Source organism: Bison bison, unplaced genomic scaffold (genome assembly GCF_000754665.1).
Source record: "Bison bison bison isolate TAMUID 2011002044 unplaced genomic scaffold, Bison_UMD1.0 scf7180017864268, whole genome shotgun sequence".
Lineage (NCBI taxonomy): Eukaryota > Metazoa > Chordata > Mammalia > Artiodactyla > Bovidae > Bison > Bison bison.
The window spans coordinates 838,486-865,349 of NW_011494840.1; the positions used below are offsets into that span (position 1 = coordinate 838,486).

Below are 26,864 nucleotides of genomic sequence, written 5' to 3' on the forward strand. Positions count from 1 at the left end.
AAAAGGTGCCAACTAAAGCAGAGCATATTTTAATTCATAAATTTGAATAAAATGAAATTGAATCTGATAATCCCTGACCCATTTTTTTCTTTTCCATCCAGAGAATGAATTCTTAGTTTATGGTGCTTAACATGTAAGGTGTAACCATCTGAGTATCCCAAAGGTCAATGCCAAAACATTATAACTAAAAGAGATAATGTTCTCTTCTATATCCAACTTCTATTCAAATTGACTTGCTTAATCACAGACAAGTCTCCACAACCCCTAGCAGCCTCAGGTAACACTAACAAAAATCCGAGACATCAGATGCTACTTTTCCAGGCAATGCTTGAAAAATCTACATGGAGGAATGGAGAACAAAAAAGCAAGGAGGAGTATTAGTTCATGGCATCATCTCAGCAGACAGGAGTTGTGAGTGAAACAGTTGTAGCAAATACTTACAGGCGGTCCTGTAGGGCCAGGAGCACCTGGAAGGCCTGGAATTCCTTGAAGACCCTAGAAGAGAGAGTTCCTGCCATAAAATCTGTTATCTCATTGGAAACAAAGCATTTAGCTCAGCAAATATTTTGACTATTGAAAACAAAACATCTATGTTGGCTAATCAAGAAACGAGGTGTTTGTCATGTGCAAAGACCCACTTTCTAAGAATAAGGATGTTGAGCTAAAATGCTGTGGCATGCATGGCATCTGTAATGAGCATAATTTAATGTGTTTGATGATTCATTGAATATTTTTGATCTCACATTTCACATATCCTCAGAATCATCAATAACATCTTTGAGAAGCCGGCACTGCTAAAGCATGAAAATACAAATTTCAGAGGAGCAGAATGCCATCAAAGAAATACATGATTAAATGAACGCTTCATTCAACTAGTGGAACAATGGAATCTGTGTTATGATATCATATTTAGTTTAGCTGGCCAGTTCATTTTGAGAAATTTGGCTCATCAGTGAATTTAAATTTGGAATCCTTTAGTGGCTTAAGCATAAAAGTGAACACAAAGCCTCTCTTGCTCTGTCTTAGATTTGTAGCATCATGCTAGTTACACTGGATACATTTATATATTCAAGGAAGAATTGCAAAGATTAACTGATAATTTATGTAATTGATTTGCTCCTTTATCAGATATGTCAGCAACAGAATATTAAATTTAAATAAGCTCAAAATATGAACTATTTCACTATTAAAATAATATTTCAAAAGCTATTGAATAATATAGAAAAAGGGAAAGTTACAAAATGTTACATAGGGTAAGGTCCAAATTATTAAAAAAATTAGAAATGCAGTTCCTGAGAGATGAGACTGATGGAGGCTCAGAATGTCTTATCTGGAAACTTTATATCAGATGTGTTTCAGAGTACTGAATTTTCAGATTTGTTTTAAAGGAAACACATGTGCTTATACTGGTATTACATAATACTCCCAGTGGCACTTAAGGCAGCACCCACTAACGAACACGCAATAATTTCTATTGCAAAACACATGATATTCTCACCAAATGGGATACATAGATTGGCTCCATTTGACGTCAGGTCACATTTTTCTGCCGAAGAAATTTAATCCAAACTTGAGAAAAATTTCTCAGGTTTTCAGAGGCATTTGAGCTTTGGAATTGTGGATCCGAGATTGTGGACCACAATAGGACTTTTTTTTTTAATTTTATTTTATTTTTAAACTTTACATAATTGTATTAGTTTTGCCAAATATCAAAATGAATCCATCACAGGTATACATGTTACCAACAGTCTGAGAAGCACAAATTGGAGTAACTTTTACTCTTTTTGTATATTTCTCAGATTTTCCATAAGAAACTCAGATGACTTCTTTGATGAGAAAAATATACTTTAAAATACCCATTTATTATCTCAGATAACCATATGATGTATCAAGTTCTATTTTGAATGGTTCCACTTCTTCAGGATTCAATTTTCTTTACTAAGTAATCCTTTTATAGTGCCAAGTCATTCATTGTTATCGTACGTTCCCTTTCTTTTTACTGTGATGAAATACACATGTGGTTGCTGCTGCTGCTGCTGTCGCTTCAGTCGTGTCCGACTCTGTGACCCCATAGATGGAAGCCCACCAGGCTCCCCCGTCCCTGGGATTCTCTAGGCAAGAACACTGGAGTGGGCCGCCATTTTCTTCTCCAATGCGTGAAAGGGAAAAGTGAAAGTGAAGTCACTCAGTTGTGTCCGACTCTTAGCGACCCCATGGACTGCAGCCTACCAGGCTCCGCCGTCCATGGGATTTTCCAGGCAAGAGTACTGGAGTGGGGTGCCATTGCCTTCTCCAACACATGTGGTACACATTGTAAATATCAGACACAGTGACCATGGTAGAATTGCTACATAGTTAATTGCTACATAGCTGTTTATGGGAGCCCTAGAAGAGCAGGGTTGCACAGGGTCAGGGTTCACTGCATTACTGGGATCAAGGATCAAGCTCTATGGAATATGTCCATCTAATGCCTAATGGGATCATATATTCCTTCAGGTTTTTCATGTGATAGGAGGGGAAGAAATGCTGGAAGAAAAGCAGCAGCACTTCTTGGGAGTGCTGAAATGCCTCCTGTAATAAGAGTCTTGGGTAGAAGACTTGTGTTAAAGAATGTGGATCTAAACTTTCTTCAAGATGGGTTCGTCCTCAGTGCCAATGCTCTGTGTGTGTGTGTGTGTGCACGCACACGTGTATGCATCTGCGGGTGGTACACATTAGCATGCTGTTTCGACTCTTTTTATTCCCCCACTATTAACTTGTTTATGGGGTTATAAGTGAAAAGGAAAAAAAAATTCCTTTGGGAATGGACCTCTAAGAATCTAGAGATTATAAATGGTGTACCACAAATTGCTTTATCTCAAAATAGCCACATTTTCATAAAATTCTCTCTATATGTACACGTATAAGATATGTATGTTCTTATGTATTCTTCTTTTTGCTACTTTTAGTCTCAAGACTGAATCAGTCTAGAGATGCTGAGTCTTTAGGTAGTCTAATTTATAAGCTTGGGACTCATTAACCTTTGATGACCACATTAAACTTTAAAATAAACCTCAGTCCATAAATAAAAAAATCGTTCTCAGCAGTCTTTCTCTGAACAAGCTGAAATTCTGTACTAAGGGTAAAAGTTACTGTGGATGTATAAAGGGCAAGAAGATAATTTTAGAAGACAAGAACGTCATTAAAGAAGACAAATACATATTAAAGAGTAAGACAGTCAATTTAGCATATTGTACCAAACTAAAATACAAATTAAAATTTATTGCATAGATAGTCAAGGATCATTAGAACTAAGTTCTTTCCCTGTTCTAATATTTTGATTTTACCATTCATAGCTCAGTTGCTATCAAGAATATTTATTTTTCCACTGCTGCAATTTATGGCTGAAGATATTCTGCAAGTCCCACTTATTGATTATTATTCTAAAATACTGTAAAAAAGACCTGCATTCCAAGCAAGAATCCCCTCTGACTGTAAGAGGTGAGTCTGTGCCCTATCAGTGTCTGCCAGTTTGTTACCTTGAGCTGTGACAGAGCATCTGTAACGACTGGACAGAGGGCAATGTCCCCTTTGTAAAAGCAAGAACAACAGGCAACTCTTCTCTTTAAGTTTCCAAATGGACTATGATCATTATTAAATAGTAATTGGGAATTCCTCAAAGAGACAGTGTGATGTCATTCTATATCTTTTCCAGTAAGGGTAGGACAGACATCTTAGGTCTTGTAATTAGATATTGGTGGTGGTGGTTTAGTTGCTAAGTCATGTCCAACTCTTTCGACCCCCATGGACTGTTATGTGTGTATTAAAATAGGATAATTTCTTGGCCAGTTGGCAATATATATGTTCTTGGGCAAAGTTTCATTTACTTAAACAAATCAACAAATCAACAAATTAAAATTTCAGGGAGTATCTGAGTCCAAGAAGACAAGATAATATTCAGTATTTCCCATCTGTCAGAGAGAAACAAACTGCATTGACCCATACCTTCCGAAAGGCCCAACTGAGTTGTATATTACCTCAGGTGTATTCATACTTTTCATGTGATGTGAAGAAACAATGAAAAACAATCTCCTTATGAACTAGCTGGAATTGAATGTCTAAGAGTCTTGTGCAAGATCTGTGTACCCTGTGTTAAAGAAATCCACAAGTTGTACTTAAGGAAAAGCACACTAAAATAGTGGAGGAATTAAGGAGGGGTTCAGTTCACTGCAGAATCAATAAAAGTTAACTTCTAATAAATTTAATTTAGAGTCACTTATAAAAAAAACCCGAATTCCAATTATTTCCTGATCTTTTTGTTATTACTTTCTCAATTGCCTTTAAAGCCTACTTCTTGAACCTAGGCAGTTAAAAGCTGTTAGACTATTAAAATCAGATACTATGCTTGTACTTTAGTGCAACTTTCTGTGGAGCATGAAGATGCAAAAGCTCAATAACTCTTCCTTATTTCGAAAATAAAATGCCTTTACTCTTTTATTTATGGATGAAAATAAATGTATTTCTTTGCTCCTCAATTTTTAACTTGGAAAAAAACAAGCCAATCCTTACTGTCTTCTTGAATAGAATCAACATTAATTAAAAACAATAACATGGTAATTTATAATGTGAAATATATAACTCCAGCTCAAAAATACATCTACTTTATATTGTCATGATTTTCTACACTAACATCAAGGTTAATATATGCCAGATGGCTTACCCACTTTCATTAAGAATTATTAGTATCAAAACTGTTTAAACTAACAACAATTCATCATCCTAATTGGTTTTTCTAAGAGTTAATGTGAATTATGCAGGAAAGAATGCTATCCTGAGATCGGCATGGCTGAGAGTCAGAAAATTATATCACCATCTCAAAAGCACATTTGACTTTGAACCTTAGTGGGAGGGTGAGCAGATGATTAAAAGCAGTCCAGGCAGACCCTTTTGATATGTGTGTGTGTGTGTGTTTTCCTTCCATGAGTTTGAAAGTTGAGCAGAGATACAGACAGACCAAGGTCATTGAAATTGAGTCACGTTAAGACAGAGGACCAGGAAGTTCTACTGAGTTCTGGAGCTGCCCTTAGCCCTAGGCTGGTTGCTAACTAGCCCTTCAATTCTATGAGCTCCTTTAGGATTCTTTTCAGTAAGTTTCCTCTTTCCTCTTGCTTTTGTCTTGAGAGACCTAGAATTTTTACCTCCTGCATGAAAACATATCAATTAACTGATATGTTAACTTTGTGCTTAAATTTCCTTGTCCCAAAAACTGGACCACTGACAACAAACATCAACATATTATTTAAAATGTGCTAACATTTGGGGAAAAACACTGTTTTTGTTTTTATTTGTTTAGCATCAGACATGAACTGTAGGGAAACTGATGTCCTTTTGTTGTGTCCTGTGTATGAAGGCTCAGTGGGAGGATTCCATGGTCAGAGGAGTCTGTTACCTCATCACCTTTCTCCCCAGGCACGCCAGGGTAGCCCCGCTCGCCTTTGCTCCCCTAGAAAGACAATACATTTAGTTAGTATGCTCAGTCATTTTGTCATCTTTGGAAAAATGAAAATATCCTTCTAAGGACACTTGGGGCCTGTCATTTGGACAGAATTGGGAAACAAATAAATGACATATGCAAACGGCTTTTCCAAGATATTTTTAGAAAAGGTACTGTATTTTAAAATGGATTTTTTTTTTTAACCCCAACTGAAGGCTGCACAGAAGAGAGATTTCCCTACCTTTGGTCCTTCTCTGCCTGGGATTCCTGGAGGACCCCGTGGCCCTAGATCGCCCTAGAGGACAGAGCAGTCGCAGGTAAGTGAAGGCACCATGTGGGACTTCCAGGGTCCCCTGGTCCACACTCAAGCCTCGCCTTCTTACCTTCCGGGCTGCAGAATCAAACTTTCCCGGCTCACCAGCACCTGATTCTTCTCCTTTGTTGCTTTTCAGCCCAGGGACACTGGCTTGGCAGTTGCCACAGAAATTCTAATGAGGATAGAGATAAGATCACTTAGAGATTCATCACAGTAATGTATAAAAGTGAGCTCTGATTGGATTTGAACTTCTATCTGAACCTTTGTGAGAGCTGAATGATGGCCACTGCTATGTCATTCTATAATTTAATCGGTTAGAATGACTATTTTTGGGGGGGGCAAAAACTATCTTAAAAGATAAACTCAGTGCACTCTCCTCATTGTCCAGTGGTTAAGACTCCATGCTGCCAATGCAGGGGTCGCAGGTCTGATACCTGGTCGGGGAACTAAGATCCCACATGTCTCATGGTGTGGCCAAAAAAAAAAAAAGATAAACTCATAATTCAAGGATGTAGAGTTCCAAATGCTTAGCAGCATGTTAAAAAAGAGGTGGCAATAAAGTTTGGAATAATCAGCAAGATCACAGAGCTCATACAACCAAGAGCATAAATCCTTAAAAAAGAAAGAAAAAAAGAGAAAGCTGTGAAGACAGGATTTTTCCTTCTTGAGAGCCCAATCAGTTGGAAACCTATACACAGCTTTCTAACATTTTGTTAGTTGAAGCACTCATGTGGGAAATAATTACTTGAGTGACTTGGACTTGACTTCTAAGTCAAATCCAAGTGCAGATAGGAAATCTAAGTGGAATTACCTTTCCGTCCCCTTCTCTGTAATCTTTAGCTGATCTGGAAAGGCTTGAATTTAGATGTCTGAGCTCACAAGATAAAAGTTCTTATCATGTAAAGCTCTACAGAGGCTTATTTTTAAATACATTGTTATAAACATATGATCAGGAAAGGCATAAAATAGGGATCACTGAGTGGGGGAGATAGTTTAAATTTAACAATTGACCAAAGGTAGGACAATAGAAGCCTCTATTCTTTCATCCTTTTAACCAAGTGGAAAAATCTTTAAACATGAAGTGGGAACTAAAATTTGCCATTGATGAGAAATTGACAAGAAAGTCCATATTATTCAAGTCCAATATTTTGACCCAGTGCATATGAGGACAAGTTTGATTTCCAAACATATGCTCCATGGAAGACTAATTTTGTATGGTATTGAAAAGGTTCTGAGGCAATTTGCCTAAAAAATGCTGGATTAGAACAATTCTCTTTATGGTGGTCCTTCTTAGTGCTGGAAAACATTAGAAGGAGTTGGAGTGTGCAAAGTTTCCCAAACCAATTTGACCACCAGGATCATTTCATTTAGTTAATGTGCTGGTAAGGAGTTAAGAAACACATACCTAATTGTAGGACAACAACTATTAAATCTGAAAAACTATGAAGGTAGCAAGATGCTTAAGGATTTAGGAGAACCAAAAAGCTTTCCCTGTTTCAAAAAGTATAAAGAAGGTGAATTACTGTATCTGTAGACTTTGGAAATAAATAGTAACATTTTAGAATGGATTATTCAATTGATTTTTTAAAAACTGAAGTATAGTTGATTTACAATGCTGTGTTAATTTCAGGTACATAGCAAAGTGATTCAGTTATATATAGATATATATCTTTTCAGATTCTTTCCCACTGTATTGCTGCTGCTAAGTCGCTTCAGTCATGTCCGACTCTGTGTGACCCGGTGGACAGCAGCCCACCAGACTCCTCTGTCCACAGGATTCTCCAGGCAAGAATATTGGAGTGGGTTGCCTTTTCCTTCTCCAGGGCTAAATACTAGGAATATAAAATAAATCACACATATATACATGTTGCCCATGTGAAAGTGAAAGTCACTCAGTTGTATCCAACTCTTTGCAACTCCATGGACTATACAGTCCATGGAATTCTCCAGTGGAGTGGGTAGCCTTTCCCTTCTCCAGGGGATCTTCCCAACCCAAGGATTGAACCCAGGTCTCCTGCATTGCAGGTGGATTCTTTACCAGCTGAGCCACCAGGGAAGCCCTGTAGCCCATGTGTGTGTATATAAATATACTGTCCATTCATACATTGACAGATACTGCGCATGAAGTTAAGTGGAATGTAAAGGGTTCAATCTTAACATTCCACAAAGAAACAGGCAAATACATATCCTACATATGTTCCATTATCATCCTCCCCCATCTGTTTTACAAATAAAATAAAGGGAAGTATTACAGAAAAAAATGGCAGTGAGATTAATTCCCTAGCAGGTGGATAATAGGTAGAGATTATTTTTATTTAGTAGAGTCACAGGTGTTAGGGTAATTGTCAGCTTTGGAATTTTGTAAGGCACTTTGTAAAATCCCATGACATAAAACTCAGCCTTCAAACTGGCTGTTTCTTGAGCAGCTTTTCCTTCTGGACTGGCCAGGGCAGATACTGTGAGGAGGACTGGGTTTCACAGTGGAGAGCCCAGGGGGTGGTGACCACCATTAAGAGAGAGCTCACTCCAGGGAGAAAACAGTCTGCTCAGGGTGTTAATGGCACTCTTCCTCTCATAGGTCACCTCAGAACTACCCACTCACCTCAGAACTCACAGCTCACCTCAGAACTACCCACTCACCTCAGAACTCACAGCTCACCTCAGAACTATCCACTCACCTCAGAACTCACAGCTCACCTCAGAACTACCCACTCACCTCAGAACTCACAGCTCACCTCAGAACTCACAGCTCACCTCAGAACTACCCACTCCTCCCTGCACCCTGGCTCCCCACCCCTCCAGTCCCAATATGAGAGGCCAGTAAAGAAGAGAGTCAGGGGATTAGTACCAATGGCACAAGATACAGATGGATCCATGTTCCTTTTTCTGTCTGAAAGATGCTCTACCGTTAAAAAAAAAAAAAAAAATGGAATTTTAGTTCAGGCTAACTCAACCTCTGGTAAAGATTTCCTTTCTGATTTTTTTTCTGGAAATTAGCACACAATTTCTTACACGGCAACAGAATACCTTGAATAAGGCCCCGATATCTCCCAAGAGAGGAAGTGCAATCTGTGGATAAGAAGAAAAAACCAAATACAGCTATTTAGACATACACAGGCACTTATAATACAAACATACAACAAATGTATGCCCTCAAAATGCTGAGCTGCTGAGATTTCTCATCATAAAGCTTCTAAGAGCCTCCCATTGCCATCACGATGGTTGGCTAACATGAGTCTTCCTCTTCAGAAACAAATACAGGACACTAACAGAGTTCATAACCATTTTTGAGAAATAGAGAAATACCATTTCTTTACCATGAACACGGAAACACACATCGTTTCAATTCTGAATCATGCCGGGCAACCGTCATGCCAACCTTAACATATTATTGGTTTTAAATTATACATAAAGACAAATCATTTGTTAAAAGGAAACCATTCCTCTGCCAAGCAAATCATCAGTCTGTTGAGAAATATGGAAAGTACAGGATGTTTCTCTTAAAGCTGTTCCTCATTGAATTCAAAAGAGCCAATAGGTGGCTTAGGTGATAGGCAAAATAAGACACTAGGAGACTCAGGCAGAATCTCCCTCGTGTCTTAAAATGTCCTTTCAGAGAGACACCATAAATCCCAATAACGCTTTAGACTCCCAGACAATACATACATGATTCACTACATTGGGGAGTTAAAGGCCAAAATACCTCGCTGCACATAGCTTATAAAGGCATGTAAGCCCTGCACAGTGTGAGAAGCAGAAGGATTTGTGAGACTTAGAACTGAGAGGCTAGATTTGGATTTTATTATACAAAATTCTTAATACGATGTCATGTACCATATGGCTTCTTAAATTATAACTGCCGATTCTGAGGCTATTTAAAGGGATTTCACTGTCACTCAAAGCAAAGTTTAACCTAAAATAAAACTTTGGACACACATTTAGTGCCTAAACCCATTTTGAAAGAGCCTACTCAAGGCAGTTTTGTAATTTAATCATTTCAGCATTTTTAAAGCCACAGAATCAATAGATATGTACCGTATTGTGGGAAACTTATCTGCAAACATTCATTTAGAAAAATGAAATTCATTTAGTCACTAGCACTAGAAAGAACAGAATCTGTGGCTATGTATTTTAACTCAGTTTTCCATGGGATTGAGACATATGCCAAGGTTCAATTTGGGGCAAAATTGTACAACTGAATTATGCCCTCATGAAATAAGTATTCACCACACACACAAAAATGCTGATGTAGCTTGAATTTTTTTCCCCTTTAGAAAATAATGGGGATAAACAAAATCACCAAGCAGTCACTGAGCATTCTAATTGGTTTGGACAGCAAAACTTGCTTGGTAGGCTGTTTGGCTTCTGGGTGCATTAAAGATACATAAATCAGGCACAGTCTGTCAACATACCGGGTCACCTGGGGGGCCTGGCAGACCTGGCTTTCCATCCCTCCCTGGAGCTCCCTGAAAACAGAAACATCATGTTCAAATCTTTGCACCTTGGCATAAGAGCAGGTTAAAACAGGTTTGGGGGAGAGGGGAAGCGGGTAAACATTGTTCTTACATCATTCCCTGGGGTCCCTGGAGTTCCTGGCAACCCAGGGAGACCTCGAGGACCCTGCAAAAGGGCAAAAATAGATACTTATAAGGACAGTCCTTTAGTAATTACCCCCCAGGTCAGCAAAGTGGATTTGTGGTGCCAAATAGCTTGGTTAAGTAGCTTACCTGAATCCCTGGCTCTCCAGCTGGTCCTTGGGAGCCCTGAGTAGAAGGAGATTCAATGATCATAATTCTGCTGGGAATGTCCATAAATTATCCACAAGGGAAAAAGGAACAGATACTGTCATGTACTTAGTGGAGCAGCGGGGCTCGCCACCACACACACCCTGAAAACTCTCTGCAAAGTTGGCTAAGAGTTCTGGGTGGCAGATAGACCTCTGACCAAATGCAGTGCTGGAGGTACCACCATGACTGCGCTTGGATGCCCAGGACGTTCGTCTTGGCCCTGCCATGGTTCCTGCACACTCATGAGTGTATAAACACCACACCTGAGTTCTGTCTGTCAGACACTGACCGCCCACAGGGTAACCAGCTCAGGCTTCCTTCCTTCCTGCTTTTTACTGTGAGTCCTTTCTCTGAAGAAATTGCCAGAACCGGTTTTCAGTGATAGGAGTAGGAAATAAAACTTCAATCAATTATTCTTTTCTGTGTTAGAAAACTGGAATTTGGGGGAAACTAAAATGGGATAGAAGATTATCGGTGAACCTAACGATGACAGATCCTTCCCTACTGCATGACTGTGGGCCTCTGGCTGAGGAAGTGACTGACTACCTGGGTAAGCAACGAGCTGGGGTCCTAGTACCTGACTTCACTACCTGCTTGCTGCATTCTCTCTTCTTACTTTGAAATAAATATTCATATTGTCAAAGCTACTTTTTTGCTTCCTTGCTATTTATTCTGTGTGTTTAAGTTATTTTTGGTTTGTTGGTTTATTATTTTTTTCTTGCTTCAACCTCCTTCACTCCCCTAATAATTTCCTAAACTACTTTTTTACTTTAACTTCCCATCTCCAGTGGTCTTTACCTTCTCGCCTTGGAAAATCAAACAGCAGTCAAACACAGTACAACCATTCACTATTTACATCTTCTTTTACCTCTCAGGATAATTTCATTTCAAAGCCAATCCCCAAATTAATGTCATTAGAATAACCATTTATCTCACTTTTCTTGTGTAAAAATCTTTTATGTTTTTTCATAGTAAATATAAAGTTTTATCTCTTACTGCTATTTAGTCCACAAGCATACATACAATGGTCATTATTACCCTTATGGCTATTATTTGTCTTAACTATCACAAACAATTTTTATTACCTCTTCTCTAAAATAATACATAGAGATTTTTGATATCTCATTTATATGCACTCCATTAAAATTAAGTTTTCATTTTATTCTAATTGAAAACAGACAGTAATATAGAATAACCTAATATTGGGGCATTCTCATAATCTATATATAATCTATATATAATCTATATATTAAAAGAACAAATATATAGAATGGAGGATTAAAAGGTTCTTTTTAATATATAGAATGGAGGATTAAAGGGTTAAGTCCACGTTTTATAATTCAGAAAATCAGTGTATGTGTGATTAGCATCTGTAAGTCAATAAACAGTGGCTACCTTCTGTGTTAGGATGTAACTACAAGGCCCATTAATTCTTGCCCTCTGACTAGCATTTTTTTTGTATTTCTTCCTCTGACCATTTCATTCTTTTCTATTATGCATATATGTCACAAGATCTTATTTCACAATAGCGGGTCAACCGGGTTTCACGAACTTGATTGAATTTCACTTACAGTTCGGCCAGGAATCCCTATCCCTGGGGGGCCTATGTCCCCTGGCGAGCCTTGGACACCTGGAAGTCCTCTTTCGCCCTGTGCAATGAGATGCTTCTATTAGTGAGAGGTTCAAGGGACAGGAATTTTCTAGGCACATTTTGCAAATTATTAATTCTTTAAAAATTATCTTTGATATTTTACCTTTGGCCCTCGTGGACCAGGTGCCCCAGGACTTCCATCTAATCCCTAAAGAAAGAAAAGAAAATGAGGTTAATATATTTTCTTTTTCTAAAAAGTTTACTTACACTTAAGAAGTTATAACTCAAAAATATTTCATTGCTCCTCATCTTTTTTGCATAAACCTTTTTTTGTAAAAGAATACACATTTTACTAGGTTATAAATTTTGTATAGTTACTTTAAAATATAAGATGTTTTCATCTTTAAAATGAGGCATCTGATATTGAGAACTTTATTATTATTATATAAAAGGTCAAAGGGGATGAGGAAAAAAAGGCACATGAAATAAGCATATGGTTTAGATTTTCCATAAAATGTCCTGGGATTAGCCCAAGCCACAAGGACTTTTTTTTTTTTAATAGATGACGTGCCACATATGCAGAGCCTCTAGAAGGGAAATTTCAAGCAGTTTGTTTAAGACTGTCCAAGGAAGGTTCATGTTTTAAAACTAGCATACTTTACTAGGCTTCTTCGATCCCTAAAGAAGATTCAGGGGGTGGGGTGGGGCTATAAATCTTCCAAAATTGTATGTAAAATGGTATGTGTATGTGCATTGTCTTCAGAAGAGAGGCCTTTGTATCAAATTTCCAAAAAGATTAGACCTCTGATCTAAAGAATAAGATGAATGCTTCTTTTTTCTGCAGACCTAAACTTATTGCTATACCTGTGATCAGAAACAGGGAGTACACAAACAGTGATTCATCAACTTTCAAAGGAAATATCAGCAAAAAGGTTACTACTTACTGGTTCCCCTGGCAGGCTTTTTCCTGGAGGACCAGCCTCACCTTTTGGACCTGGAAGTCCAGGAGGGCCTGTAATCCCACCTGGGTCTCCCTGAGGAAACAAGGTAAGATGCTCACTTCACAGCTCAGGTTCATGGTGGGCCGTGTGGCAGCAACCATACTTTAAATTGTCATCACAGTCAGTCACACTGCATTCTCTCATTCACTCATTTCACAATGTGTACTGAGTGCCCAATCCACACAGACACTGTTGTCTTAAGTGCACTTGGATCTTGTGGAGAGCTATGTTTATGGTCTCCTGAAATGTATGTAAGTGAATAGATAGATGCACAGAAGGGAAAATCTATTCGTCATGTAATTTTTACATTTTCTTTAAGTTATTCTCAAGGAATGGTTCCATATTAATATACTATTTCCAACATGTCATGAGATTGAGACTTCTTAGGTCTATACCTGTGCTGTCTATAACTATAGCTGAGCATGAAGCAGACTTTCCAAGTTCTGAGATCTTCATCTCCAAAGCGGTTCCTTTTGTCACATTGTGTTTCAGAGCCAGCACCCGGCTGCCACAGTGAACCACCCCAGAGAAGCCATTTCTGCAGAGTCCACGTGAACTCCTATCCCCTGTGCAACATCAGCTGCCGTGTCCTGTCCTTTCACTCCTCCAAAGTCCTTATGATCCCATCTCATCCTCATCCTCAGCTACTTAACATGCAGAGTGAATGAAACAGAAGCGATACCTTTTCTCCTTTATTGCCTTGTTTGCCTGGGATCCCGTGTTCTCCTGGTAACCCCTAGAAAATTCAGAATTAAAGGGCAAGAGCAATTAGAACATTTCTTATTGTAAAAACATTTCTGTCTCTGAGTCTTTGTCAGGAGAACTAAATTTTAACATATGGGAATGTGCTGATTTTGGTCTCCTGGAGAGAGAAAAACATTAATGAAAGTATGTGGCTTATTGTTTCAAGTGAGGAAACCTGGATGTAATGGAAAAAAAAATAAATAAGGGAGAACTGAACCAAATGCCCATCCGTATTACTGCCCCAAACAGGATAAACAGAAAATATACTTTTACTTTGACTTGGCAACAGAGGCATTTTCTCTTTTTATTTTGTTCTCTTTTTTAGCCTAGGCCCTATCACATAACCTCATTTCTTATATACCCTGTGGTTCCACCTGTGCCACCAGCATTTTGTTCTTTTCTTGTAAGATCTCTCCATTAGGCTCACCTGCAATGGTTCACTAAATGGCTCGGGGGAGCACCAAAAACTTTTGCTCCATGAACTGAATGTTCAATGTACCAAATGACCAAATGCGCTGAAAGATGAAACCTTGGAGGCTCAGCCTGGCAGCATTGATAATAAAGCAAGATGTCAAGGGGCTGCTCCTAAAATGATGGGAAAAGGAGAGATTCTAACAGTTTCATAGAGCATAATCAAATTGCCAGATAGAGGTCAGTGTCCAAGAAGCATTTTCCTTGTTTTGCTCAAGTGAGGACCGATGGAGAGGTTTTGACTCCAAAGATGTCAGAAGGCCAGGGAATTTGTTCAAGGGACACAAACATCAGAGATGGGATATAAAAGTGAATTTACTCAATCAAAAAAATAGCAGAGTACCCATTCTTATTCTTTTCAGGTGCAGAAGGAACGTTCTCCAGCTCAATCACATGCTAGGCCACAAAACAAGTCCAAATAAACATGAGAGTAGAAATTGTATCAAGCATTGTTTCTAACCCAAATGGTATGAAATTAGAAATCAATTACAGGAATAAAAATGGGATAAACACAAAAACATGGAGACTAAACAACATGCTATACAAAACCAGGATGAAAATGAAGAAATCAAAAGGAAATCAGAAAACACATCAAGACAAATAAAAATGGAAACACTACTTTCCCAAATCTATGGGGTACAGCAAAAGCAGTTCTAAGAGAAAAGTTTGTAGTGATACAAGCCTAACTTGCGAAACAAGAAAAATATCTCAGATAAAAAACTGAACCTACCAACTGAAGGAATTAGAAAAAGAAGAACAAGTGAAACCAAAAGTCTGCAGAAGGAAATAACAAAGATCAGAGAGGAAATAAATGAAATAAAGACCAAAAAAAAAAAAAAAAACCAAACAAACAATATAAAAGATCAACAAAACAAACATCTGTGTTTTTTTAAAAGATAAACAAAAGCGGTAAACTTTTAATGAGAGTCCATCAAGAAAAAATGTGAGAGGACAACACATAAACAAAATAAGAAATAAGAAATAAGAGGAGAAATAACAACCATTACCATGAAGATACAAGGAGATAACAAAAGAACACTACTGTTACATGCCAACAAATTGGACAACCTAGAAGAAGTAGGGGAGAAGGCAATGGCACCCCACTCTGGTACTCTTGCCTGGAAAATCCCATGGACGGAGGAGCCTGGTAGGCTACAGTCCATGGGGTCGCTAAGAGTCGGGCATGACTGAGCGATTTCACTTTCACTTTCCACTTTCATGCACTGGAGAAGGAAATGGCAACCCACTCCAGTGTTCTTGCCTGGAGAATCCCAGGGATGGAGGAGCCTGGTGGGCTGCAGTCCATGGGGTCACACAGAGTCGGGCATGACTGAGCGATTTCACTTTCACTTTCCACTTTCATGCACTGGAGAAGGAAATGGCAACCCACTCCAGTGTTCTTGCCTGGAGAATCCCAGGGATGGGGGAGCCTGGTGGGCTGCAGTCCATGGGGTCACACAGAGTCGAACACGACTGAAGCGACTTAGCAGAAGAAGTAGACAAATTTGTGGAAACATAAAATTTTCCAACACTGAATCAGGAAGTAATAGACAATCTGAACAGGCTAGTCACTAGTAGTGAAATTGAATTTATAATAATAATAATAAAATTACAGAAAGTAAATAACTGGAACTGGACAGCTTCACAGGTGATTTCTACCAAACATATAATGAAGAGCTAATGCCTACCCTTCAAGATTACTAAAAACTGAAGAGGAAGAAACACTCCCAAATTCATTCTATGAGGCCACCATTACTCTGATACCAAAACCAGAGCAAAACAGAAAATTACAGGCCAATGCCACTGATGAAGGACTTCTCTGCTGGCTCAGTGGTAGACAATCTGCTTGTCAAGCATAAGACACAAGTTTGATCCTTGGGTTGAGAAGATCCCCTGGAGAAGGAAATGGCAATGCACACCAGTATTCCTGCCTGGGAAATCCCATGGACAGAAGAGCCTGTCAGTCTATAGTCTATAGGGTCTCAAAAGAGTTGGATGTGACTTAGTGACTAAATAACACAACAACACCTCTGATGAATACAGATGTGAGAATCCTTCTCAAAATATTAGTACCAAACTGAATTCAACAATATATAAAAGTAATCACATAGCATGATCAAATGGGATTTATTCCAGGAATGCAAGGATGTTTCAATATCCATGAAGCAATCAGTGTGATATACCACATTTATAAAAGAAAGGATAAAAATCACGATAATCTCAAAAGGTGCAGAAGAAGCACTTCACAAAATTACACATTCACTCATGACAAATGCTCATTCAAGCTGGTATAGAGGGAACATATCTCAATATCATAAACACCATTTATGACAAATTCAAAGCTAACATCATACTCAGTGGTGAAAAGCTGAAAACTTTTCCTCTAAAATCAGGAAGAAAACATGTACGCCCACTCTCATCACTTCTATTTAACACAGCATTGGAAGTCCTAGACGTAGCACTCAGCAAAGAAAAAGAAATAAAAGGCATCCAAATTGCTGTGATTTACATCAGTGTTCTGCCTGACTCCTCTAAGAGTTTTGTAGTTTCTGGTCTTACAAGAAGGTGGAGTGCTGAAGAATTGATACCTTTGAGCTGTGGTGCTGGAGTACTCCTGAGAGTCTGTTGGACAGCAAGGAGACCAAACCAGTCAATCATAAGGGAAATCAACCCTGAATACTCATTAGAAGGACTGATGTTGAAGCAGAAACTCCAGTATTTTGGTCATCTAATGCAAACAGCTGACTCATTGGAAAAGTCCCTGATGCTAGGAAAGACTGAGGGCAGGAGGAGAAGAGGGCATCAGAGGATGAGATGGCTGAATGGCATCATTGATGCAATGGACATGAACTTGGGCAAACTTTGGGAAATGGTGAGGGACAGAGAGGCCTGCTGTGCTGCAGGCCATGGGTTTGCAGAGTTGGACATGACTGGGCAACTGAACAATGACAACATTTTCTCCATTGTAAGGGCCTCCAAATTGGAAAGAAATAAGTAAAAGTGTCACTATTTGCAGATGACATATTATATATAGAAAACCCTAAAGTCTCCACCAAAAAAACTATTAGAACTAATAAAAGAATCCAGTAAAGTTGCAGGATATGAGGTTAATATACAGAAATCTGTTGCTTTTCTATATATTAATAATAAACCATCCAAAAGAGAAAGCAAAACAATTCCATTTAAAACTGAATGAAAAAGAATAAAATACCTAGGAATAAACTTTACCAATGAAGTGAAAAAACTATATTCTAAAAACTATAAAACACTGATGAAGAAAACCAAACAAGATATAAAGAAATGGAAAAATACCCTGTGTTCATGGATTGGGAGAATTAATACAGTTAAAATGTCCATACAACCCAAAGTAATCTACAGATTTAATGCAATCCCTACACTGAACTAGGATAAATAATCCTAAAATCTATATGAAAGCACAAAAGACCCCTAATTGCCAAAGCAATCTTGAGAAAGAAAAACAAAGCTGGGAATATCATACTCTCTGACTTCAGACTATACTACAAAGCTACAGTAATCAAAACAGTATGGTACTGGCACAGAAACAGACACATAGCTTAATGCGACAGAATGGATAGCTCAGAAATAAACCGATTAATGGTCACTTAATTTATGACAAAGGAGGCAAGAATATACAGTAAAGACAATATTTTCAATAAGTGGGAAAACTGAACAGTTACATATAAAAGAATAAGTTAGAACATTTTCTCACACTATATACAAAAATAAACTCAAACTTAATTAAAGCCTCAAAGATAAGACCTGAAACCACAGAACTCCTAAAAGAAAACATAGGCAGAACACTCTTTGACATAAATTTTAGCAATATATTTGAATCTGTCTCCTAAGACAAGGGAAAAAAAAAAGCAAAAATAAACAAACAGGGCCTAATTAAACTGAAAAGTTTTTGCATGGCAAAGGAAACTATGGACAAAATGAAAAGACAGCCTACTGAATGGGAGAGAATATCTGCCAATGATATGGCTGAAAAGAGGTCTATATATATATATATATATCATACAACTCAATATTAAGAAAAACAAACAACCTGCTTAAAAAATGAGCAGAAGACCCGAATAGACATTTTTCCAAAAAGACATACAAATGGCCAACAAGCACATAAAAAGATGCTCAATATTGCTAATCATCTAGAGAAATGCATATCAAAACCACAGTAAGGTATCACTTCACACCCATCAGAATTGTTATCGTCAAAAATTCCACAAGTAACAAATGTTTGAAAGGATGTTGCAAAAAGGCAACCTGAATACACTGTTAGTAGGAATGAAAATTGGTATAGCCACTAGAGAAATCATTATGGAGGTTCTTAAAAATCTAAAAGAGAATCACCTAATGATTTAGCAACCCCACTCCTGGTTATATATTCAAAGGAAATGAAAACAGTAATTCAAAAAGATACACGCACCTCAGTGTCCTTAGCAGCATTATTTACAACTGCCAAGATATGGGAGAAACCTAAGTGCCCATCAACAGATAAGTGGATAAGAAGATATCATATATATTTAATGGAATGCCATTTGACCATAATAATGAAAGAAATTTTGCCATTTGCGATAGTGTTGATGGACTTAGAGAGTATTGTTCTTTATGGAATGTCAGACAAAGACAAATATTGCATGTTATCACTTATATGTGGAATATAAAAAATAAAATGAATGAATATAACCAAATGTAACAGACTCATACAAATAGAGAACAAACTAATTACCAGTGGGGGAAAGGAGAGGGGGGAGATAGATGAAAGGGATTAAGAAATACAGACTATTGTGTGTAGAATAAATAAGCAAGAAGGGTATATTGTACAATACATGGAATTTAGCCATTATTTTGTAGTCACTTTAAATGGTGTATAATCTATAAACATATTGAATTATTATGTACACCTGAAACTAATACTGTAAATCAAGTATAATCCAAAACAAGAAAAACAGTGCATTTAAGGGGTATGAGGATACGTATGTACGTGTGTGTGTGAGAGAGAGAGGGAATTGTGAGTCCAGTAAAGCTAGGCTATAATGCAAACTGAGGACCTTTCACCAACTGCATTATAGAAGTATTTTCAGCCAAAAGATTTGCCCCCTTTTTGGAGACTTCTGCAAGAATACAACAGAAGCTTTGGAAATGTCTTTCTTGAATGGAGAATTTAATCAAAAGCCATGTATAATGATGTATAATGGAAATGTTAATAACTTGGGTTTCAAAGACTGATTTGTTAGGTTAATAATATTCAAAAGGATCTCACATAACTAATGGAGATATGAGCCTTCTCAACAGCCTCTGACATTAGTGTGATCGGTTTCAGTTGTAGAGATGACCCCTGCCCTTGGAAAATGCAGTATAACTCATTTGCATGAACAGATGCGGACAGTCTTTAAAATGACACATGCATCTACTATACATACAATATCTCCTGGTGGTCCTCTGGGTCCCACAGAGCCTGCAGGTCCTTGCTGACCCTAAAATAGAAGGCAATATAATACTTTACTTGTGCTAAAAATATAGTCTGTACCTGAATATATGTAAAACATGCTGTGACCTTTATCTATAGAAAAAGTATCCAGGCTCCTCTGTGTAACACTGAAATGTGCTTTGGGCTTACAGTTTCAAGATATTTTCATTCAAATGAGTCTGCTCTCACGCAGGTTTGATGCCTGGGTTGGGAAGATTCCCCTGGAGGAGGAAATGGCAATCCTTTCCAGTATTCTTGCCTGGAAAATCCCATGGACAGAGGAGCCTGGTGGGCTACAGCCCATGGGGTCTCAAAGAGTCGGACATGGCTTAGCGGCTGAGCACACATGCATGTTCTTACCAGCAGGTGAGTCTGGATAACCTGCCATACACATGGGTCGGGCACATTACACGGATCCTTCTAGTGCCTCCTAGCAGTGGGTCTCCTTTGGGACAGTCCTATAGAATTCTGTGTGGGAAACTCAAGTGCCTGTGGGCTGCAGAATTTGGGCTTGGGAAATAAATCCTGTTCTCTTTAAGGAAACAGGGTCGTAGATGTGGCTCATATTTTTTACTCTTAAAGCTTTCAGGGATGGTACCGTAAATATGGTCTGAAAAGTACTTAAATATCCTATTGTGATCCAAAAGACAGAGGCACCATGTGTGTAATAAATGCAGCCGATACGGGAGTGTGTCTGTGGGGGGAATCGCTATGAAAACATGATAAAATCCCTGACAACATTTGTGATGAAAATGAGTGGTACATCAGAGCTCCTTGTTTTACACAGAAATGGCTATACCTTCAAAACAACTTCCACATTTCCCTGAGTGATATCTTATGTACCTTTAGTCCTGGGCTTCCAATTACACCAGGTGGACCAGGATCTCCAGGCTCGCCCTAAACACACGGGTGGGAAAGAAATGGTTACTTTAATTTTCACAATCTCATTATGTTGGAGATGCAAGAGAAGGCTGTCAGGGGATTACCTTTATTCCTTGTGATCCTGTTATTCCAGGTTCTCCCTGTAAATGAAATCATCACCATACATGTGTTTATATTCAGATGGAGGACAGAGTCTCTAATGCTACAATTCATTTACACTTTCAGTAGCTGACATGCAATAAAGTCATGATGAAGTCAAGAAGGGTTCATCCTAACATATGACTCAAAATAATAATTGCTAATAAACCATTTCTTATTTTCCTTTCTTCTCTGTAACAGCTTTTCCCCAATGTCACTTTTGACACTGTAGTCATCATGGTCCATTAGCAATAGCTGTGTCCTCTACTCAACTGACATTGTTATTAGCTGGTTTGTCATCAGCTAATCCTACAGCTCAGAGAAATAAAACTTCAGATAAGGGCAAAAAAGAAAGAATAGAATTTAAGTTGATATGTCATGGAAGTTCTACTATCAGATGCATGTATTTAATGAAACAAAAATCACACAAAAATTAAAGTTACACAGAAGAGTACAAAGTTGGCCACAAAGAGTTCACTTTAATTAAATTATTTTCCATGACTTAATCACTGATCCTTTTATGTTTTTTTGGCTGTTCTGCAGGATCTTAGTTCCCAGAGTCGAGCTCAAACTTGTACCCCCTGCACTGGAAGCTTGGAGTCTTAACCATTGGACCACCAGAGAGGACCTATCATTGATCCTTTTGATAAAACCATCCTGTTTGGTAAATCCAATTTATATCATTAACACAAATTTTGGAAAAACTATCTTACATGATAATTTTGTACCTGAAATATCCTTGGTGTATATCTTTCATTACATTCATGTCCAATCACAAATAGCAATGTGTTACAGAAAATAAACACTACTTGTAACAAGGTTTAAAATTTCATACTTATTAAATAAAAGAGTCAAAATTCACAGAGGAAAAAGCAGAATCCTCAGGGAGCTTATCTTATCAAATCTATTAGGCTCTAAAGTAAACATGATAGAAATCGGAGAGGAGGAAATCAATGAAATAGAAAACCCAAGATAGTGATAAAACATCTACTTACTCTATCTCCCTTTTCGCCTTTTGTAAAGCGTTCCCCCTAGGAAAATGCATAGAAAAAAGAATCAACTATAAACCCTTTTAAAAATAATCTCTCCAAACCTGGATGTGAACAAATCCTGCAGGTCAAACTCAGACCTCCACTGCAAACATGTAATGATCCAGAATGTCACATTGTCTGCCTGTGCAGCTTAGAAGACCAGTATGCAACTGAATTAGAAAACCCTTTAATATTCCCAAATGAACAGTAACTTAATCATCTTAATGTTATTTTGCAAATCCTGAGTGGTTGACAAATTAGAATATGGTCCAAGGCCAAAGCCTCCTCTGGTGTGGTTCAAAGAGAAGATGGTCACACACACACACACACACACACACAAGCATCCAAACAGAGGCAGAATGAATGAGAAGATGCTGGAGTGATCAGTGGAAGGACATTCATTTGAATTCTTCCAGTTACTTAAGTTGGTCCTTAAAAAATACAGCCAGAGTTCTAAATTAGTGTTTAAAATAAGTCATTACTGTAAAAATACTTACTGATTTTCACTTTCCTTTTAACGAAAATGACATGAAGGAGTTAATTACTGGGTGAATAACTGTACAAGTCTGTGGAACTGATACTGGTTCTTGCTGTTGGGTTTAGGCTTGAAGGTTCTGGTGGGAGTCAAAGCTTTGAAGGAATGCCTCTTACGACGCAACACTTTCCCCATGGTCACTGTGTTAACTAACAACACAACCCTTCCTCCACACATACACACACACACACACACACACACACACACAGATGGGGAGGCTTCCCTGTATTAGCTTCTGTTCTTGAAGGTCCATATCGTGATATCATTTAACCTTCACTTCACTGCTGTGAGGGAGATATTGTCCCACTACCAGAATGAGAAGAGATTCAGAAAGGTTCTGAGTAACCCTAAGTTATTAATGTTTCTCCTAAAGCAGCATTCACCTACTGTATGTTCCCTGTTCCCTTATTTATCTTGCCTACAAAATCTGTGAATGAAGAGATACAATTCACCTTGATTATCATAGCATCTCTGGGGTACACTTCTGCTCTCCCAACAAAATTTATTAAATTAGGGAATTTAAAGTTTTACAGATAAAACAATAATTGCTGACCTTTATTGAATTCTTACAATGTATTAAACCCTGTTCTAACCACATTATATACATTAATACAATTAACCTCTTGGGTCAACAGGGTAGTTACTGTTAGTACATTCATTTACAGAGGGGGAACTGAGGCACAGGGAAGTTAATTCATTTCCCCAAGGTCACAAAACCAATAAGAAGTCATTGAGGATCTAAACTGAGGCAGCCTGGCTTCAAAATTAGACTTTACTTACTCAGTCTGTTTGATATTATTTACAATTTAATTGCCTTATTATGTGAATTGAGTGAATGGATAATAAGACGGAAACCATACATTTTAAAACATTTTATTTTGCATCTGAAAGTCAAGGGAAAGGCTGAGGACCGCTATGCTAGGCAATGCTGCTCTCAAAGGTCCTGGTAAGGATTTGATCTTCAGATCACCATAAGGCAGTGAGTGGTTACTGAAAAATGTCATACCTCATGACCCGGGGACTTCTGGGGGCCCCGTCTTCTCCCCCATGTCTCCAACCTCCCTGCAGTTACGTGGGGGCAAGCTGCTGATTCTGACTGTGAAATGTATTCGGCAGGGCTGTGGGGCACGTGAAGGCTGAGGCGTGTGGAGACCACTCACCACGCTCCAGTCCTGCGGTCCTGGCAGGGGTGGCTAAGTCAGAGGGCATAGCTCCCTGGTGCTTACCAGCCTGCTGACTGGTTACTGAGGGTTGTGTGGAGCAGGACACTCACTCCTCCCAACCACACTGGCTGGGCAGTATGAGCAAGAGAAAGCTTTTCTTGGAGGTAAAACCACAGAAATTTCAGGGTTAATTCGTTGCTTAGTATAACCTACCTACTCTGACTAATATGGCCCATATCTATCCAACATAATTAAATCTCTTACTGGATAATCTCTATATATTAGATATATAGAGATCTTTATTTATATTCTTGCATTTCAGTCTTAATTCTAAAAATCAATTTGATTTTTAAGATAGGAGATGAAGTTAATGAGATGTGAGCAACAGGATGCATTGCTTTTGCAACTGCTTGTTTCTGATTATATTACATTACTTATGTCACTGGTTATTTAGAACCTCTGCCAAGCTACAGTGACTAAAGTAACTTCTAGTTGGGGCAGAAAAAGCAAATCCAGGAGCCTGGTTATCTAGAGAGCTGATATTTTGTTTTAATTCCGGTGGCTACTATCTGGGGCAAGTCATTCACATTTTGCAGCCTTTTTTTCCTTATCTATAAAATCCTGGGGTTCAACTAGATGGCATTTTCACTCCGATATCTAACCTAGTCATGTAGTAAATGTTCTGTAACAGGGGACAAACTGCCATTTAAAGTACTACTCAGGCTCAGAGTTCAGATTTGGATGAAGATTATTTTTCTGTTTGGACATTCTGGTTATTATGTTAAGTTCAGATCCTGTTCCAGAATAGAAAGGCTGAGACCATAGAGAGCTAGGCTGCTTTACTAATGATGTGAAATTTGTGTTTTTTCCTGTGGGAAGCTGGGAGAAAGGTAGGCAAAGATGTATTAATATAAGGAAGGTGTGATAATTCACAGATTAAGAGGGAACTGACAAGGAGAAGAGCTGGGAGGGTAAGGTAGATGGGGAGAAAGATGGTTTCAGGGGGTGGGCCTTGGTAACAGGACAGAAAGCTAGAGGAAAACCTTCAGGAACTGTGAAATCCTCCAGTTCTTGCTACTCATAGCACGGCCCAGGATCCACAGCAGGAGCATGGCCTGAGCACGTTGAGAAATACACCTGCTCAGTCTGAAAGCAGCTCTTTTGCCCCTTTCCTATTCCCCTCTGAACTCAAAAGAACCTAAATATAAAAATGAGATCACCAAGCAATTGAAACTAACTCCTGACTTATGCTGTCCTGAATGCATGCTATGCCTTGCCTAAGCTATTGATTTTTTCCTAGATAAAAAGAATGAAGAATTAAGCCATTAAAAAATGACTAGCTCTCTCCCTTAATGGCCCCCTTAGTAATCCTACCAGAGATCATGCATCAAGATTACATTTGAAGAAAGAGTCAGCCAGTCTGCACTCAAAGGAAAGAAAAAAGATTCAGATTCCAACCTCTTGCCTCAATGACTCACTGAGATTCTTGCCATTCCCCCATCCTCCACCCCCATCATTTTTCTCTTTAAAAACTGTCCTGGCTGAAAAGAAACTTGGGAGTTGGTCTCAGGACATGAGTCCCTCTTCTCAGGTTGTGACTTTTTCTGATTAAAGCACCTTTCTGCTGACCCTTGCTTCTGCAACTGTTGACTTATGAGCAGTGAGCAGCTGAACTGAACTTGGATTTGGTAATAAACCACTACCCAGACCTGCTGAACTAGGATTAGCATTTCAAAAGGATCTTCAGCAATTCAAGTTTACATTTAGTATGAGAGGTACTACTCTAATCCACTCAAATTTCTCTCTCTGCTCTACAAGTCCCAGCTATTCCAGTAGAATTTTAGTAAATCTTGGGCCCTGGTTTGCCACGCAGCATGTGGAAATTAAGAAAAGGTGTCAGTGCTCCAGTGTGGAGGGGAGACGGGTGGGGGGCAAAGGGCAGATAAGAGCTGAGAAGAGATGCCCATAAGTGTGGAGTTGTAGGAGTCAGCTGGCAGATGGAGTCAGTCAGTCAGTCAGCAGACCCTGGGCTGATTTGTGAGAGAGAGATTTCCTAGAAAGCCTTGGAAATTCTCAGGTGTGGAACCCCAGTAAGGACTGTTACTGGTTTGGACAGAAAACCAACGGCAAAAGTGACCCCTGAAGGAGGAGAACTTCGGAGCACAAGGGGGACAGCCTGAACTCTAAAGCTGTCAGAGAATGACGGTCATCGCCAAAGATGCTTCGTTTTTAAAGCTGAAGCACAAGGAGAATTTGACTTTGTGATATTAAATACTCTTTATATTGTTCCCGTTTGGCAGGCATGCAGGCATTTTAGTGAGCTCTTCATTTTTATCTCTGGCCAACCAATATTCTCTGTTCATCCCAGCAAGGGAAGAGGTAAAAGTAAAATTTTTTTAAAGTCTTACCTTTTTTTTTTAAACAAAGATGAAACATTTGTTAAGTCATTCTTGGTGATTCTTGAGGGCTGCTGTGGGGTTTGGTTTTGTTTTGTTTTAAAGTGAAAGTAAAGTCGCTCAGTCCTGTCCGACTCTTTGTGACCCCATGGGCTGTAGCCTACCAGGCTCCTCTGTCCATGGGATTTTTCCAGGCAATAGTACTGGAGTGGATTGCCATTTCCAAAAATTATTTTTGTAATTAGGATTCATGTCATCTCTTTAGGTAGTCCCATTTGAATATAAATGATACTGAAGGTACTTTTTTCCACCAAAAGAACTAAATTTTGGAAGAACCTGGCCTCAGTAATATTTAAGAAGTCATTTTGATCTTATAAAAACCTAGAATAACTTCAGAGACTACGCTGAGAGTAGTTGTTTGAGCAAAGATAAACTTCTCTATTTTTTTTGAATTAGCCCTTTTGATATACTGATTTTATTATTCATTTTAGCTATTATCTTTAGTTATAGCAGGGCAGCTTAGTGATTTTTAAACTCTGGGTTCTGGAATCAGCCTACCTAGGAGTGATTCATGGTTTCAGTACTTCCTAGCTTAAGTAACTTAAGCTAGGGACCTTAGGGAAGTTACTTAACCTTTCTGTGCCTCGGTTTCCTCATCTGAAGAATGTTGTTGTTGTTTTTTTTTTTTTTAATGAACTAAGTGAGGTAATACATGTAAAAACAGTACCTCATTTAAAGAACATGACCAAATATCTGATCTATTGTTCCTTATGCCAGGGACAACCAATGTACATGGAATTGGGGCTGATTAAGAAAAATATCTTAATTCTATTTTTTGGATATTCTCC

General features: G+C 38.5%; 1 protein-coding gene across 1 annotated transcript in view; it reads right to left on the reverse strand.

Annotated features, from left to right (window-relative positions):
• COL19A1 (collagen, type XIX, alpha 1) overlaps positions 1-26,864 on the reverse strand; it is a 445,162-nt gene that overhangs the window by 53,967 nt on the left and 364,331 nt on the right. The window contains exons 21-36 of the mRNA XM_010848502.1: positions 21,887-21,922; positions 20,858-20,893; positions 20,715-20,768; positions 19,825-19,878; positions 13,851-13,904; positions 13,112-13,201; positions 12,331-12,375; positions 12,148-12,225; positions 10,517-10,552; positions 10,356-10,409; positions 10,202-10,255; positions 8,817-8,858; positions 5,857-5,961; positions 5,715-5,768; positions 5,429-5,482; positions 442-495 (exon numbers count right to left, since the gene is read on the reverse strand). Coding sequence (XP_010846804.1) covers positions 442-495; positions 5,429-5,482; positions 5,715-5,768; positions 5,857-5,961; positions 8,817-8,858; positions 10,202-10,255; positions 10,356-10,409; positions 10,517-10,552; positions 12,148-12,225; positions 12,331-12,375; positions 13,112-13,201; positions 13,851-13,904; positions 19,825-19,878; positions 20,715-20,768; positions 20,858-20,893; positions 21,887-21,922 — 900 coding nt within the window. The remainder of the gene's footprint in view (positions 1-441; positions 496-5,428; positions 5,483-5,714; positions 5,769-5,856; positions 5,962-8,816; positions 8,859-10,201; positions 10,256-10,355; positions 10,410-10,516; positions 10,553-12,147; positions 12,226-12,330; positions 12,376-13,111; positions 13,202-13,850; positions 13,905-19,824; positions 19,879-20,714; positions 20,769-20,857; positions 20,894-21,886; positions 21,923-26,864) is intronic.